The sequence below is a fragment of the Humulus lupulus genome, chromosome X (assembly GCF_963169125.1).
Source record: "Humulus lupulus chromosome X, drHumLupu1.1, whole genome shotgun sequence".
NCBI lineage: Eukaryota > Viridiplantae > Streptophyta > Magnoliopsida > Rosales > Cannabaceae > Humulus > Humulus lupulus.
Window position 1 is genome coordinate 10,616,386 of NC_084802.1, and position 16,160 is coordinate 10,632,545.

The 16,160-nt window shown below is 39.6% G+C and overlaps 2 protein-coding genes across 3 annotated transcripts; one reads left to right on the forward strand and one right to left on the reverse strand.

The window, feature by feature from the left end:
• The first annotated feature begins 38 nt into the window (after window positions 1-38).
• LOC133807432 (probable serine/threonine-protein kinase At1g54610) lies at window positions 39-4,938 on the forward strand. 2 transcript variants are annotated; one of them, XM_062245765.1, is made up of 7 exons: window positions 39-1,556; window positions 1,960-2,241; window positions 2,335-2,652; window positions 2,963-3,184; window positions 3,385-3,479; window positions 3,715-3,829; window positions 4,128-4,938. In XM_062245765.1, the coding sequence occupies exons 1-7, from the start codon at window positions 1,152-1,154 to the stop codon at window positions 4,533-4,535; spliced, it is 1,845 nt and encodes a 614-aa protein (XP_062101749.1). In that variant the 5' UTR covers window positions 39-1,151; the 3' UTR covers window positions 4,536-4,938. The 2 variants fall into 2 exon arrangements, with proteins under 2 accessions (XP_062101749.1, XP_062101750.1); XM_062245766.1 differs by having other exon boundaries at window positions 3,715-3,820.
• A 105-nt stretch (window positions 4,939-5,043) lies between these two features.
• LOC133807433 (brassinosteroid LRR receptor kinase BRL1) lies at window positions 5,044-6,739 on the reverse strand. The gene has a single exon (XM_062245767.1). It carries the CDS (start codon window positions 6,529-6,531, stop codon window positions 5,425-5,427), a length of 1,107 nt encoding a protein of 368 aa, XP_062101751.1. The 5' UTR covers window positions 6,532-6,739; the 3' UTR covers window positions 5,044-5,424.
• Window positions 6,740-16,160: the final 9,421 nt, after the last annotated feature.

Sequence of the window (16,160 nt, forward strand, 5' to 3'; positions counted from 1 at the left end):
CATTCAATCAAATTGGTGATCTGTGGTAGTAAGAGGCAAGTCTAGCCAATTGTTTTCTCCAAATATGCAAATGCCAGTGACTTTTATAGACCACATCCAGACCAGCTGAGAAGTAACATTCTTCAGGTTCCATGGAGAGTTGAACCTCAATTTTTATGGAGCAAATCATGGCCACTATATGGCATCCTCTAGATTCTGAAAAAGCAAAATGTCTCAGAGGTATGAACAAGAGGGGAAGAAATACCACTACATAATTAGCAATTTGGCAAGATTCTGTAAGATGATCAATTGGTAAGAACATCATTAGCCATTGGTTATTTATTGATTTTATTCACAATTTTGGCAAGAACATGTTAATTGACAAGGTAAACTTAAATGTTAAGTCTTTTACTTTTTCTCCTTAAACACCTCTGTTTCTTCAAGTATATTTGCCAAGCTAATACTAAATGTCAAGGCTTTTCCTCCATCGTTTGAATATATTATCCAAGCATATAAACCTCACTCAAAACGAAATAAGATTGGCGTATTTTGCCCAACTGATGCTTTAACATTCGGAGGTTTCAAGATTTTCTCAGAACCCAAATGGGTCCTAGAAAATGCTGGTCAATCAATACTCATAAACTATGTCCATAGAGGATAAAGAAATTTCAAGCGAACCTTTTAGAAACCCAGAAAGAGAGGAGGCTACTGAAGTTTCTTTTCTTGTTGATGATGGTGAGAGACCCCAACTATCAAAGGAACTTCATTTATAGTGATCAAGTTTTTCTTGGTTGAGTCGAGGAGACAAATGGGTATCGGACAACGCCGGCTGATGCCACCGCTTCTCGTCTAGAATCTCCTCAGTCATGCAATGTGTGATTTCTCCACGTGTTTTGTTCATGGTCTTTCTCCCATGGAGTGTCATGGTGAATTTGGATTGGATATTTGTTTCAGCGGAGAAAGCCAAGATAATGAAGAAAAATTCTCTCTTTTATCTCACCTTACATACTGCCAAAATTGCCGGCCATAGCCGTCCAAGCTTCTTATACCTTCTTCTCCTATCCCTTTCGCTTCTCTTTCATAAATATATTTCTCCGCCATATTATTCTCTTTTGTCGCTCTGCTATGGTACACATTTTTCCAAGCAGAGACTCGTCTAGTTTTGTTACAGAATGGGCTGTATTCAAGCCAAGTCTTTGACACAATCTTCACCTGGTGGTTTGGAGAAGCTGAAAATGGAAAATGGGTTTGTGGGAAAAGGTGGGATTGTTGGTTCTAGAAGATCAACAGGCCAGACTTATCCAGAAAGAGAATTGGGTACTAAGCAACACAGAGCCAGACCTGGGATCATTAGTGATGAGCTAAGTAGCAGCAATGATAGTGGACATGAAGATGGGAGGTCGATTGGTAGTGAGGAAAAAGGAGAAAGAAATGGTGGGAATGTATCAAAGAGAATTTCCATAGAGGATGAGGAATTGGCTGATGGATGGCCTCAATGGCTACTTGATAATGTTCCCAAAGAGGTTTTGGTTGGCTTGGTTCCAAAGACTGCTGAGTCTTATGATAAGCTTGCTAAGGTATGTATGATGCTGTTCTAGTCTCATCTTCAACTTTTTTGTGATTCTCTGTGAATGATTCCGAACTGTCATAGATAACAATTTTGTGTTGTGTTGTATTGTAAATTTCTTGGGACTATTGATGGGTTCTTATATTTTTTTGTTGTATATGATGGCAAATTGAGTGAATTGTAGCAAAGGTGGAGGAAACATAAAGGGAGTTAAATGGCTTTTTGTCTTAAGAATCTGTTGTTTCCTTGATTCGGAAGTTGGTTAAGATTTCTAAGTTTAAAACTTGTTGTTTTGATTTTCTGAATTATTAACTAAATGAATATTGTTTGAAATAGATCATCATTCAAACAAAAGAGCTTGGTTTGGTTGGATGTGCTATATTTGACCAAAATGCATGATGTTATTGTTCCAGGTAGGTCAGGGAACCTACAGCAATGTGTACAAAGCAAGGGACAGGGACACTGGAAAAATTGTTGCATTAAAGAAGGTTCGGTTCGAAACATCAGAACCTGAGAGTGTTAAGTTCATGGCAAGGGAGATCACGATTTTGCGAAAATTGGATCATCAACATGTACTAAAACTTGAAGGCTTGGCCACCTCAAGAATGCAATACAGTCTTTATCTTGTGTTTGAATTCATGCAGTCAGATTTGTTAAGAATAATTTCTCGTCCTGAAAAGCTTACGGAGCCACAGGTTCATTATTTATTCTCCATTTTTTGTTTTATAAGATTTAAGAATCTGGATGTTGTGGTTTTTCTCAGTTGCTAATTTGTGCTTTTATTGCAGATTAAGTGCTATATGCACCAACTTCTTTCAGGCCTGCAGCATTGCCATTCAAGGGGAATTTTACATCGAGACATCAAAGGCTCTAACTTACTGATCGATAGAAATGGGATGCTAAAGATTGGGGATTTGGGTCTTGCGAACAATTACAGTCAGAACCGCAAGCGTCCTCTCACAAACCGAGTTGTGACACTTTGGTACAGAGCTCCTGAGCTACTACTGGGTGCTACTGATTATGGAACTGGTATTGATCTTTGGAGTGCTGGATGCCTCTTAGCTGAGATGTTTACAGGAGAACCAATCATGCCTGGTAGGACAGAGGTAATAAAATTATAGGAGCAAGATTTAAATTAGTACAATAATTATAGAAGAATGTGATCAGAACCAGAACAAGAAACAGAAGGAAATCATAAAACTTAGCCTAAAAAAAACACTTAAACATAGCACATTTCACTTGCCATTGAGCCTTACGAGTGCAAGCTTATCAAAAGTCCATACAAACACTAAAGTTTCTTTCCACTAACTATTAACTTCTTGCTAACACTCGTCTGTAATTATGCTTTTGGGTCTGCTAGTTATTTTAAAATTACTGCAAGCTAGTTTCTCAAAACATGAACTTCATGAGATTCAGGTTGAGCAAATTCACATGATATTCAAGCTATGTGGCGCACCGACAGAGGAATACTGGAAAAAATTGAAGCTGCCATCTTCTTTCAGACCTCCACAATTATACAAATCCCGTCTAGCAGAAGCTTTCAGTCATATTCCTACATCCTCGTTGGGTCTATTGAAAACTCTTCTTTCTCTGGATCCTACAAGTCGTGGCTCTGCAGCATTAGCTCTTCAACATGAAGTAAGTGTAGACTCAGAGGTCCATGTTTAGTTCATAACTATTATATCACATGTTTTGCTGTTTTATGGAGCTCTTTATTTGCTAGTTTTATGTTTGGCATCTCCAAGATTTTAGCTGTACTGAATTCATGGATACAACTAGAAGTGATTTGATTATGATTTGCTTCTAAAAGGTATATTAACTAGTATCTTTGTCTACAGTTCTTTTCCACCAGCCCCTTGGCATGTGACCTTTCTGGTTTACCTGTGATCCACAATGATGATGACAACGTAGATCAAGCCATTGATGAAAAAAAGTGAGTTTTGTTCGTTAATAATTTCTTGAATACATTAGGGACCAGCGAACCAAGAGCCTAGCAATCATCAAACTCACAACATTAAAACCTTGATGAATTTAATGCAATGAACTTATTTTATGAGCTTTGGTTTGGATCTTAGCTTTTACTACACTATTTCTATGCTTGGGGATGTATAAGATCCTGGGTTCAAAGTCATCAATGCTATACACAATTATTCTTTTCAATTTTCCAGAACCAGAAACTCTAAAGTTAGGCGATCTCGAACGCATCGTGAGCGCAGGAGAAGAGGTTTAACTTCGGAGAAGCCTGAAGATCCTGCTGTCCCCAAAGAAGTAAAAGTAAGCACAGTATGTGTTTTTAAAATTAGGATTGGTTTTGTTGACTATTTTCTCTAATTTAGGATTCTAAGAGAAAAATCAAATGAAATTTAAGTTTGATGGACTCCCTTCAGTCCCAGCCCCTATAGATGTTAATGATTATATTTATATTAAGAAGCATCAACAATTTTCATGATTACAACAGCCTTTCTCATACCTTTTACTTGAAACAAATAGAAAATTTGAAGATAGAATTGGGTTTCTAACTGCAATGAGTAACAGAGCTGAGAGCTTGCATTAGTACTTATATTGCTATGTGTTGTTTCAGGTTGAAGAGAAGACTGCTGAGCTTAACACTCGCACCGAAGATCCATTTAGTACCACGACTACAAGTAGTAGCTCTTCCGGTGCATACTTGCTTGGACAGAAAGAAACAAGCAGCACTACTACTACTAACAGTAGCAGTACCTCTTCTAGTGCATACTTGCCTGGACAGAAGGAAAGCCTACTGTTTTCGCCCTCGCCAGTTAGACCCTCTAATCTGAAGACGTCGGCGAGTTCACAAAGGCTTTCTGATGCGAATCAGACCGATAAGAACCTTCCTCCTTTGCCAAAGCCTAAAATACGCATCACTAATTACAGCAAAGACAGTAAAATCCACAGGTCTATATCTACAAGAGAATTTAGAAACTTAAATCAAAGGGAGCATTTAAAACGTTATGTTGTTGATGACTAAACTAAAGTATGTTTAAGAGTCTACTATTCTAGTTCTTGAACATTGGCTTGGCTGGCTACATATTTGAATTTTTGGTATTATTTATTTGAAATATATATGTATTCTTCTCATATATAATACATACCCTTTGAGCTTAATTTTTCTTCTTATTCTTCTTTATGATAATGCTGGTATTATGTAAGAAGCAGCTTATGGAAAACACATAATTGTACTTACTCTTGATCATATGATTATTATTATTATTGCTACTACTACTATAACAACAATTTATAAATGGTGTTATACATTATAACAAAATACCAAGGAGATAGTCATATTTGTAGTTGCTTCTATACCAACAAGTAAGATAAGATAAACAAACACTACAATTTATTATTTACAAATATTTCATCTTTATCGTCTAAGAAAACATATACCTTTTCAACATATACTATATATTAATTAAAAAATTACTTAACAAATAGTAATAGCATACAAATTTGTACATAAACTAATATTTGAACAACCCTCAACAAAATTCATTGTACTATATACAAATCATGTACATTATAGTCTACAAGCTTGATAATTTTGCTCCATTTTTGTTTTCATTTTGTTCATAACTCGAAAAACATGCATACAAAAAGAATTTTGACCCCATCATTTTTCTTATTATGAAAAAATGGCAAAGACATAAGCCAAATACCCCCTCTATTATGGGGACTTTGGCCTAGGCATTATTAATTCATAATGCAATTATTACTAGATATTAAAGAACTCTATAAAAACCTACTTTTACAAATGGATTTTGATATATCAAAAGAACTTGTTTAGTACTACTACTACTACTACTATACTAGTCCTCTCAACCTATTTACATAATCTCTATACCAAAAAACACAAAGAAAATTCAACAAATTTGCATCAACAACTCGACCACACCTCTCATTACAGGCCTTTCTCTAAAATTCTCATGAGCACACAAGCAAGCAATCCTAAAATACTCCTTAACATCACTCTCAACCAATCCTTCCCTCGAAATATTCACATCCACCATTTCCATTTCTCTGTTTTGGGCCACCATTTTTCTGGTCCATTCCACAAGGCCCATCTCCACACCCTCAAACGCCATTGGCAAATTGGGCCTCTTACCCATAGCTGTTTCCAACATCAAAATCCCGAAACTGTACACGTCAGCTTTCACCGTCAACAGCGTGAACCCGTCCTTGTACTCCGGCGGCATGTACCCCATCGTGCCGGCCACCTGAGTCGACACGTGCGAGTGAGAGGAGTCAACCGTCCTTGCAAGCCCAAAATCAGCTATACGGGCCTCGAAATCACGGTCCAATAACACGTTGCTAGCCTTGATATCTCTATGGATAATGGGCTTTTCGAGCCCATGTAGATAGTTCAGCCCATTAGCCACTCCCTTAACGATCTTCTTCCTCGTCGCCCACGATAACGGTAACGACAGAGTGCTTTCCGTCGACGACGACGACGAGTCGTGAAGCCAAATGTCCAAATTACCCCTCTCGATGAACTCGTATATCAGAATTCTGTCTTGGCCGGAAATACAGTAGCCGAGGATTTTTACGAGATTTCGGTGGCGGAGATTCCCCAGAGTCTCCATCTCCGCCCGAAACTCGCGAAACCCTTGGAAGGCGTCCGGATCAAGCTTCTTGATCGCGACGGGGAGACCGCTGAGGTGGGCCTTGTAGACGAGGCCGAAGCTGCCGTCGCCGACGATCAGGTCCGTCGAGAAATTCTTGGTGGCGGCGACGACCTCGGCCATGGAGACCTGGCGGAGACTGGGATCGAACGACGCGCTCTCGTCGGTGCCGGCGATCGAAGCCAGCCGAGGGTTCGTTATGCTCCGATGGCGATTCTGGTTGTAATTCCGATTGTATGCGTTTTTGGCCTTTCTGCTCTGGCAGATTATGATTATGGTGGCTAATATCAAAGTTACCACCAAGAAGCTCCCCATGGCGGCGAGCACAACTACGAAAGTCGGTTCCATGAGAGAGTTAAAATTTTCTCCTTTTTCCTTCCTGAGAGAGAGATATGGAGATTAGGGATTTGGGAGAAAAGAGAGAGAGAGAGAGACGTGAAGGAGGGGATAGTAGTGGTGGTCATGGGACGAGAAGTTTGACTGAAAAAATGAGAAGCGGAAGAGCCGCCATTAACGGGAATGGAGGGGGGAGTTTCGTGGAAGATGGTGTGGTGTGATGTTTATAATAATAATAATAATAATATTCAAGGAGGTTGGTTAAAGGTCCAAGTCGTCTGGACAACAATGGCTTACTCAGTACGAGTCAACTTCATTCATTAACTTTTTTTTGTCCGGACTCAGTGATGATTGATGAGGCGGTTTGGATTCTCTGTGGTGAACTCCACCTTCCCTTCCTTGTTAGTCAACCCCAAAAGACAAGACTTTCTCCATTACTTAAAAGGAAAATTTGATTTTAAATGCATATAAGGGAATTGTACTTAAAAAAATACTCTATCACTATACCAGGCTCATTTTGGTCATATTATTTATCTTAGTTTCCAAATTACCCCTGCCATTTGTTCACTCTCTCTCTCTTCTCTCTCGGTCTCTCTATATTCCCTCTCATTCTCAGTCTCGAACAAAAAAAACTCTCAAAACCCATATTTGAATCCGTCGCAACCCAACGAAATCGGAGAAGAAAAGCATTGTCGGAGAAGGTCTTCAATCGTTCAGGAACCAGCACTTGACCATCGGACTGGAAGCACCCAGAGGCAACGAAATAACTCCAAAGTAGGTGAAACAACTCCCAAGTACGCGAAGGTGAGGGTTTTCTTTTTAATCTGCAATGTCTGGTTTTTTGTTGAAGTTTTGTTCATAAGATAGATTGGAGCTGGGTATGTAACGCCCTGGTTACCCCAGAACAGTTTCGGTGAACGGTGAACCGGAAATTTGACTTGCTACCCGAGTCTTTTGGTTAAAAACGTGCTTCTAAGTGTTATTAACAGGCTAAGGTGGAAAACCAATAAAAAGGAAATTATATATTTTATTTAATATATAAAACTATTCATGGGCCCATAAAAAACATTTACAAATTATTTACAACTCAAAATGGCCATTACTGTTTCAAATTTACAAACTCACTGTCCTAAGCAGCAAAAATAGGGTAAAACCCCTAGTTCCTCTAAGAACTCCTTGGCCGTGGCGGTCAAGCGGCCGCATATGTACACATCACCACCTAAGCTCTCCACTCAAGGCTGGGTGAGCTTTTCTTTCCCTTTACCTGAACCACATAGCACCCATGAGCCAAGGCCCAGCAAGAAAACATAATATAGCATGATATAATATCAACAATGATCATAATAATCATTCAGGACTTTCAGTCCAAACACAGGTAAGTAATAGTCGCAAAAGTCACTAAGATGGGTACAGCTTCCTTTAGCCATGTGACAATAGGGTCACCAGGGCTTAACAGATAAGTGAACCTTTCACTAGCTTAAACAGGATAGGTGCATGATGACTAGTCACCAACATAACCTTCCTCATGACTCTAGAGTCATAACTATGGAACACTGTTCCCTAGCCATGTGACAAGTAGTCACCTAGGCCTTTGGCCCTGGCTCTGAGTAACTAGTCTTAGACTAGCCAAGGGCTTATAAGATTCATCGACCTTAGGGTCGATCCAGCGTTAATGCCCTAGAGTCATTCAACGCTAATATCGATTAGATCTAATCTTCATTCAGCCCTGCGTTCAGGACACTTATGTCGTTTTTGACTCTTAGGTCAGTATCTATGACTAGTCAGTGCCATATACAAGTAAACAATATTCGCTAGCATTTAATATGCAATCAATGTCCACATTTATCAACCCACATACCTCAACAACAATCATGCATGTCATATATACAGGGTGCAGTTTTCTTACCTCCGGTTCGAGCGAGAAATAATATAAGAACGATCAACCTTTAGATTCCTTCGCAGTTACCTAATCATAACCAATTAGAAACCATTAATAAAGAAAATCAATGAATGGTTCACAATCTAAACCACAATCCTAGGATCAACCCCTCACTCTCGGGACTCTCAATCTACTCAAAAGGGGTAAAGGAACCAACCCCCGAGCCTTAAAAACCATCCCGAGCCCTAAAAATAACATCCCCTGAAATTGACCTAGCACCTAGGCACTGCCAACTAGCGCTGGGGTGCTGCCCTGGATGCAGAGAAGGCCATTCTCTGCCCTGCATAGCGTTGGGGCGCCAGCTTCAGACCAGCAACACCTTTGATTTTCCCTCCTTGTGATTCCCCTTGAAACCAACCTTCCAAACCAATCCCAAACCTTACCAAAACATCCAATTCAACCCCTAAACTTCATCTACATCACACCCTCATCAAAACCCAATCAATCTTACACAAAAACTCCCATTAATTCCAACTATCCACATCAAAATCTATAGGCTGAAAACTATAAGAAAAACAGAGTATAACTTAAAATTCATGGATGATTTCTTACCTCAAGCTGGTTTTGAATCCTCTTCAATGGATGAACTAAGTCTATAACCTCCAAGCCTTGATTTCCTAGCTTAATTCTTCAATTTGGGACCAAAAACTTCAAAGGAGAAAGGAGAGAAAATGATGAACGTGAGGAAGGAGGTGAGGCTCTGTTTTGTTCTGTTCTTCTACAGGTTACCAAAATCATATATATCTAAAGTCAAATGACCTTAATGCCCCTAGGTCAAATAAAAGCATCTAAAGTCACCCAAGGGTAAAATCGTCCTTTTCAACCTATTTTGTTAACTATAATTAACACCCTCCAATTCCCGCTATTCTCGATATTCCCAAATACCAATAATTCATATCTCGTTACCATTTTATTCCTGGCAACACTCTAATCATTAAAACATCCCGAGACTCACCCCCAGCCTCAAACTTATTCCCGTTATGACTAAACCGCTACTTAATATTCAAAGATCGTCTCATGCCGAATAGCTCGAACAAATCCACGTTATAATGTGGCCTCAACAATATATCATCGACATGCAAACAAATATACAATTACGCCCTCAACAGGCCAAATTACCAAAATACTCCTATCATGAAATGTGGACCCACATGCATGCATTTAACATTATATTATAATATAATTCACATAAACATGCATATATTCATTTAATGACATAATTAAACAGTTATGGCCCTCCCCGCCTACTAATCCAGCCATTAAACCGCATTAGGGATTTTGGGGCATTACAGGGTAACTGAGAAATCTGAGTTTTTTTTCAAATTTTTGACCCACCTCAATAGGCCTTGATAGAACTCGATAGTATATGTTAGGTTTTGTTTTTTAATGTGTCTCGATTGACCTCGATAGGCCTCAATGCTATTAGATGTATTAAGTTTTAGAGTGCCTCGATAGGCCTCGATAGAATGAGACATGTGGCTGATTTAGCACATTCCTCGATAGGCCTCGATGATATTAGACATATGTATGATTTAGCAGATGCCTCGATAGACGTCGACGATATTAGACTTATGACTGATTTAGCACCTGCCTCGATAGGCCTCAATAGGTGTAACACCTTGGTTACTCCAAGACTGTTACTGTGAGCTTTGAATTGTGCTTAACTCGCTAATCAAGTTCTTTGGCTATAAACGTGCATCTAGGTGTTATTAATAGGTTATGGAAAACCAATCAAAAGGAAATGACATATTTCATTTAAAACATAAAACTGTTCATGGGCCCATAAAAAAAATGTTTACAAGTTATTTACAATCCAAAATGGTCATTACAGTTTAAAATATACAACCCGCCAACCTAAGCGGCAAAAATAGGGTAAACCCCCTAGTTCCTCTAAGAAACTCCTTGGCCATGGTGGTCAAGCGACCGCATATGTACACATTACCACCTAAGCTCTCCACTCAAGGCTGGGTGAGCTTTTCTTTCCCTTTACCTTCACCACATAGCACCCATGAGCCAAAGCCTAGCAAGAAAACTCAATACTGCATGTATATAATATCAAATGATGATCATGATAATCATACAGAGCTTATAGCCTTGAACAGATGAGTAAGTATCACTTTATGGTTACGTTAACCATGAAGGAGCGTATAGCTCTAATCAGATGAGTGATTTAACACTTGATGTTCTGTTAAACCATAATGAGTGACTGACAAGCAAGTCACCACAGGACTCGGCACCCATAGCCATGTGACAATTCAGTCACTTGGACCTTCTGGCCCTGGCTCCAATCAAATGAGTGACTGTTGGATAAGTCACTTCGGGCTCAACACCCATAGCCATGTGACTAAACCGTCACTGGGGCTCTCTGGCCCTGGCTCTAAGTGACTAGCCTTAGGCTAGACAAACGCTTTTTAGTTTTCATCGAACTTGAGATCGGTTCGGCATTAATGCTCATTTGAGTCATTCAATGCAGATGTTGATTAGATCTAATCTTTATCGGCTTGCATTAAACACGCTAAGACCGTTCTTGACTTATGAGTCAATACCATGTGACTAGTGCTCAGTACTACCGCCGAACTTGACTAATGAGTCACAACTTCACAGTTAATACTAACACCATTGCCAATTCTAACTATTTATTCAGTGCCATGCACAAGTGAGCCAGATTTGCTAAGCATTCGATATGCAATCAATGTCCACATTTAAACATTCAACATGCCTTAAGAACAACCATGCATGTCACATATGGGGTGCATTTTTCTTACCTCTGGTTCGAGCGAGAATTAGTAAAAGAACGAATCTTGAGAATGATTTGTCTTTTAGTTCCTTAGCGATCACCTAGTCATAACCAATTAGAATCCATCAATAAAAGGTTCACAATGTAACACCGCACTCCCGGGATCAATCCCATACTCTCGGGACTCCCAATCGACCCAAACGGGGTAAAGGAACCAATCCCCGAGCCCCCAAAGTCATCCCGAGCCCTAAAAATAGGCCTCGCTAAGAATGACCTAGTGCTGGGGTGCTGCTAGGTAGCGCTGGGGCACTGCCCCAAGTCAGAGAGACCCACCTCCCTGCTCTGCCTAGCGCTGGGGCGCCACCTACAAACCAGATTTTTCTGGTCTTCTCCCCTGCGACTTCCCTTGAAAACTAAGCTTCTAAACCAATATTAAACATCATCCAAACATACCATTCAACCCCAAAACTTCATCCATACCACAACCTCATCAAAACCCAAGCAAATTTTCTCAAAAACCTCCATGAATTCACAACTAATCACATCAAATTCCTCAACTGAAAACTATAAGAAAAACAGAGTATAACTAAAGTTTCATGGCTGAATTCTTACCTAAACCTTGAATTGAGTCCTCTTCAATGGATGAACCAAAGTTCTAAGCCTCAAACCTTGATTTCCTAGCTTGGTTCTTCAAGTAGGGTTCAAAAATTCCGAAGGAGGAAGGAGGAGGATGATGGTCGTGAGAAGGAAAGAGAAAGCTCTGTTTTTGTTTCAGTTTCTACAATTTGAATGGATGATATATATATATATATATCTTAGGGGTGAAAAGACTATTTTGCCCCTAGGTAATTTAAAGTCTTCTAAAGGCTCCCAAGGGTAAAACTGTCCTTTCCTGCCTATTTCGTCAATCACAATTAACACCCTCCAATTTCCATTATTCCCAATATTCTAAAGTACCAATGATTCATATCCCATTACCCTTTAATTCCCGACAACGCTCTAATCACCAAATTACCCCGAGCCTCAAACTTAATCCTGTTATGACTAAACCGCTAATTGTACTCAAAGATCGTCTCACGCCGAATGGCTTGAACAAATCCACATTATGATGTGGCATCAACAATAGTTCATCAACATGCACGAAAATATACAATTACGCCCTCAACGGGCCAAATTACCAAAATACCCCAGTAATGAAATGTGAACCCACAAGCATGCATTTAACATCATATTATAATATAATTCACATAAACATTCATATAATAGTTTAATGGCATAATAAAACAATTATAGCCCTCCCGGCCTACTAATCTAACCATTAAACTGCATTAGGGATTTTGGGGCATTACAATAGGCATCAATAGAATAAGACTTCTGGATGATTTAGCACCTGCCTCGATAGGCCTCGATAGGACTCGATAGGCCTCGATAGAGGTAGATATATTATGATTTTTCATTGCCTTGATAGGCCTCGATAGGACTCGATAGGCCTCGATAGAACTATGCATTTTCCAATTTTACATGGGCCTCGATATGCCTCGATAGGTCTCGATAGTTACCAGATTGTTTAAAATTGTATTTTTAACATTTTTTTTTGTTTTTCTTTTCAGATGCCTGAATTGATTGTGCCATTGGAGAAGCAATTTTCTGGTCGTGTCACCTATAGGGGCAGTGCTTACTTGGAAACCCTTATAGAGCAGTTTAAGAGGCACGAGGTAATTGAACGGGCACAGGCATGCCTGTTGGGACAATTCTTCAAGGCTAAGCTGTTTAGTTTTTTCGGGGTTCGGCTGCATCACCTTATGTTGCGGAAGGTGGAAAGCAAGAAGGCTGAAGAGGGCCAATTCTACTTGAGCAACAGTCTTTGCAAATTTGGGATTGCAGAGTTTGCCCTAGTCACCGGGCTGAATTTTGGGAACACACCGTCCCCAGATGAGTTGAGAGTGCATATTTCAAGTGATCGGATCACCCAAGAATACTTTAATGGTGATTCGAAGGTTAGTTTCGGCCAGTTGGAAGGTGCTTTGAAGGCCTCGACAAACCCAGAAGATGCATTTAAGCTGGGTTTGTGCTATTTGACAGAGGGGGTACTGAATGCCCTAGAGAGGACAACGAAAATATGGGGTGATTCATTAAAGATGGTTGAGGATCTTGACTACTTTTTCAACTATCCGTGGGGGAAGCTGTCCTTCAAGAAGGTTATTAAAGGAGTTCAGAAGGACATGCAGAAGCAATTGGAGCATTACGAGGAGAAGAATAAATAAGGTTCGAGCAAAAAAGTATAGTTTCTATGGCTATGCCCCCGCACTTCTGTACTGGGCTTTTGAGGCTATGCCAACTATTGAGAGTAAGTTCGGTGAGAACAGTGTGAACCAGATTCCCAGGATGCTTAGCTGGGCTACGAAGACTGATATCACTATTTCGATAGCTGAGTTGGTTCCTATGCTCGCTAAGCATCAAGTAAGGTCCACTTTATCTTATTAAATGTCACAAATTAATTGATTAACGGTTTATTTTATTAAAGTTTTTCTGACACATGTTATTCGACCATGTAGTTAGTGGTATTTTCCATGCTGAAGCCATGTCCCGAGGAGGTAGTCTACTACAATAGCCTCCCAGACGTTGATTCTAGGTTATTCCCTAAGTTGGAATAAACAGTAGTGGAGGCTGGGACTGCAGCAGAGGAAGTAGTGCCTGAGAAGGAGGCAGAGAAGCTGGAAGAGGTTGCAAAGGAAGCTTCCATTTTTTACAAGGATGTCCCGAGGGTTGAGGAGGGCACTTCACAAACCTGTGCACCTTCCTCTAGTCAGGTTGCCCAGCCTGATTATGAGCAGTTGATGCAGAGGCTCAAGAGGGTTGAGGAGGGTCAGACAACCTTACTGAAGAATCAGACTACAATCATGGCTCAGTTGGCGCAGTTGCTTTCAGTGGTCTCAGGTCAATCCACCCACTTAAAATCAGATACAGAGTCTGATATCTTGCCCGAGGACTATGAGCCTGGTGATCCACCCTCCACTCCATAGGCCCAGACATCTGTAGTTGCCAGTGACACCGACAGTCCTAGTGTACGAGTACTACAACCTGAGGAGGCAGCTGGCCTTGAAGTTATCAGGAAGAAACGCAAGCCTAAGCGTTTCTATGACTTCACCGACCCAACGAAGAGGATGAGAGTAGATAAACAGGGGCTAGTTACTGAACCTTTGAGGAAGTGTGATCCACAGCAGGAGAAGAGCTTCCATAAGTGGATCATCAGGAGGATCGACAACAAGAAAGATCGGAACGTCCATACTGGGATGCACGGTGTGGCATGGTTCTTGCAGTTGCACACAATCCAAACTTGGCTTTGGGATTTGGTAGGTAAATTATTAAAATATATTGATGGTATTAACGAATTTTCATGTTTTTTCAGCATATTGATGTCGCTATGCACGTGCTACACCACCGACGCCACTTTTATCGTGTCGCATTTTGGCAGGATGCTGTGATCATGAACACCACCTTCCCCCAAGTGTGCCTAGGTCATTTGTCAAGCCGGGATTTAGTTGGAAACTCATAGCAATAGTTATTGATTTTATAAGTTTAACCTATAGTTTAGAAATATTAATTATAACATAAGGTTTGATTAATATTGCTGGTCCTAGAAATATTGTTTATTATAACCTAAGGTTTAGATAGAATTATTAAGAGTGTGACACTTGTCATAAGCATGTTTATTTAAGGATTTAAGGTTTTTAGATGAATAATTTAATAATTGATGAATCTAGAAGCTCTAGAACCTTCCAACAGCTGTTAGGATCATGTTTTACTTAGTCAAAGTTGTTTAAACAAATTCAAAATATGCTGAAAGAGTGCAAAAACGTGTTTAAAATATCAGCATATGCTGATATATCGCAGCTATAGGAGCCGATATGTCGCCTACAGGAGATACGAAAAATACGTCAACTTCGTACGAACGAAACCACGAAGGCTCAGGGCATATGCATAGGCGATATATCGGCCCTTGGGTTGGTTTTTGAAACTTCGTGGAATCCGAGCTAGAAACAGCCCTCAACCACTTGGACTTGCTCTTGAACGTTTTTGACCGAGTTCTGTGCATCTGTTGAAACAAAAATTCAAATCTTTTCAATTTATATTCATTTATTTATTCATTTTAAAGGTGGTTAGTTTCATTCCTTGAACTCTATAAATAGGACCTAGTACTCAGCCATTTCATTCATCATTCAAGCATTCTTCAGAGCATCCAAGCTGCTAAGATTATTCTAGAGAGAAAACACTTGGGTTTTGGGATAAAAGCTTTTCCAATCTAAGCTTTTCTAAACACTTGGGAAGTAAGATAGAGTGATATTTTGGTATCGAGGTGTAGATAAAAGTTCTAGTTCATCCAAGATATTCTTATCCTCAAGTTTAAATCCATCATAGTTCTTTTATTTTCTTCCATTTTCTTTCAGATCCTAACTCAATATTATGGCTTTTGGTTAGGTGTTTAGGTTCCTTGAAACTTAAGGTTTTTCGGTAAGTTTCTATCTTAATGGTTTAGTTCTCTTTTTCATCTCCTTTTTCATTAGAAACTCATGGTTTTTACTGTTGGTTTTAGGAGTGTTCCAATCCTATTCTTGTCTCCATTATCCTGGTTTTTGGCAAGGAAAATTGGTTAGATTATATGCGTTTATATGATGTGTAATGATATGTTTATATGTTAAAGTATGTGTTATGAATATGTGTATATGAATATGTTTTGTAGTCACTTGTGGCTTATAGTTTCTTAGATAACAAACCCCAAGATTGTTTTATCATTATCATGGTTTAGAGTTATGATTTACCCTACCTCGATTAGTAGACAGAAGACCTAGATGTGTTATCATATACTAACATGTGATCTAACCTACCTCAATTAGTAGACTGAGGACTTAGATGATTTTATCACATGCTACGGTAATGAGTTAATGGCCATTAATATTGTAGTCC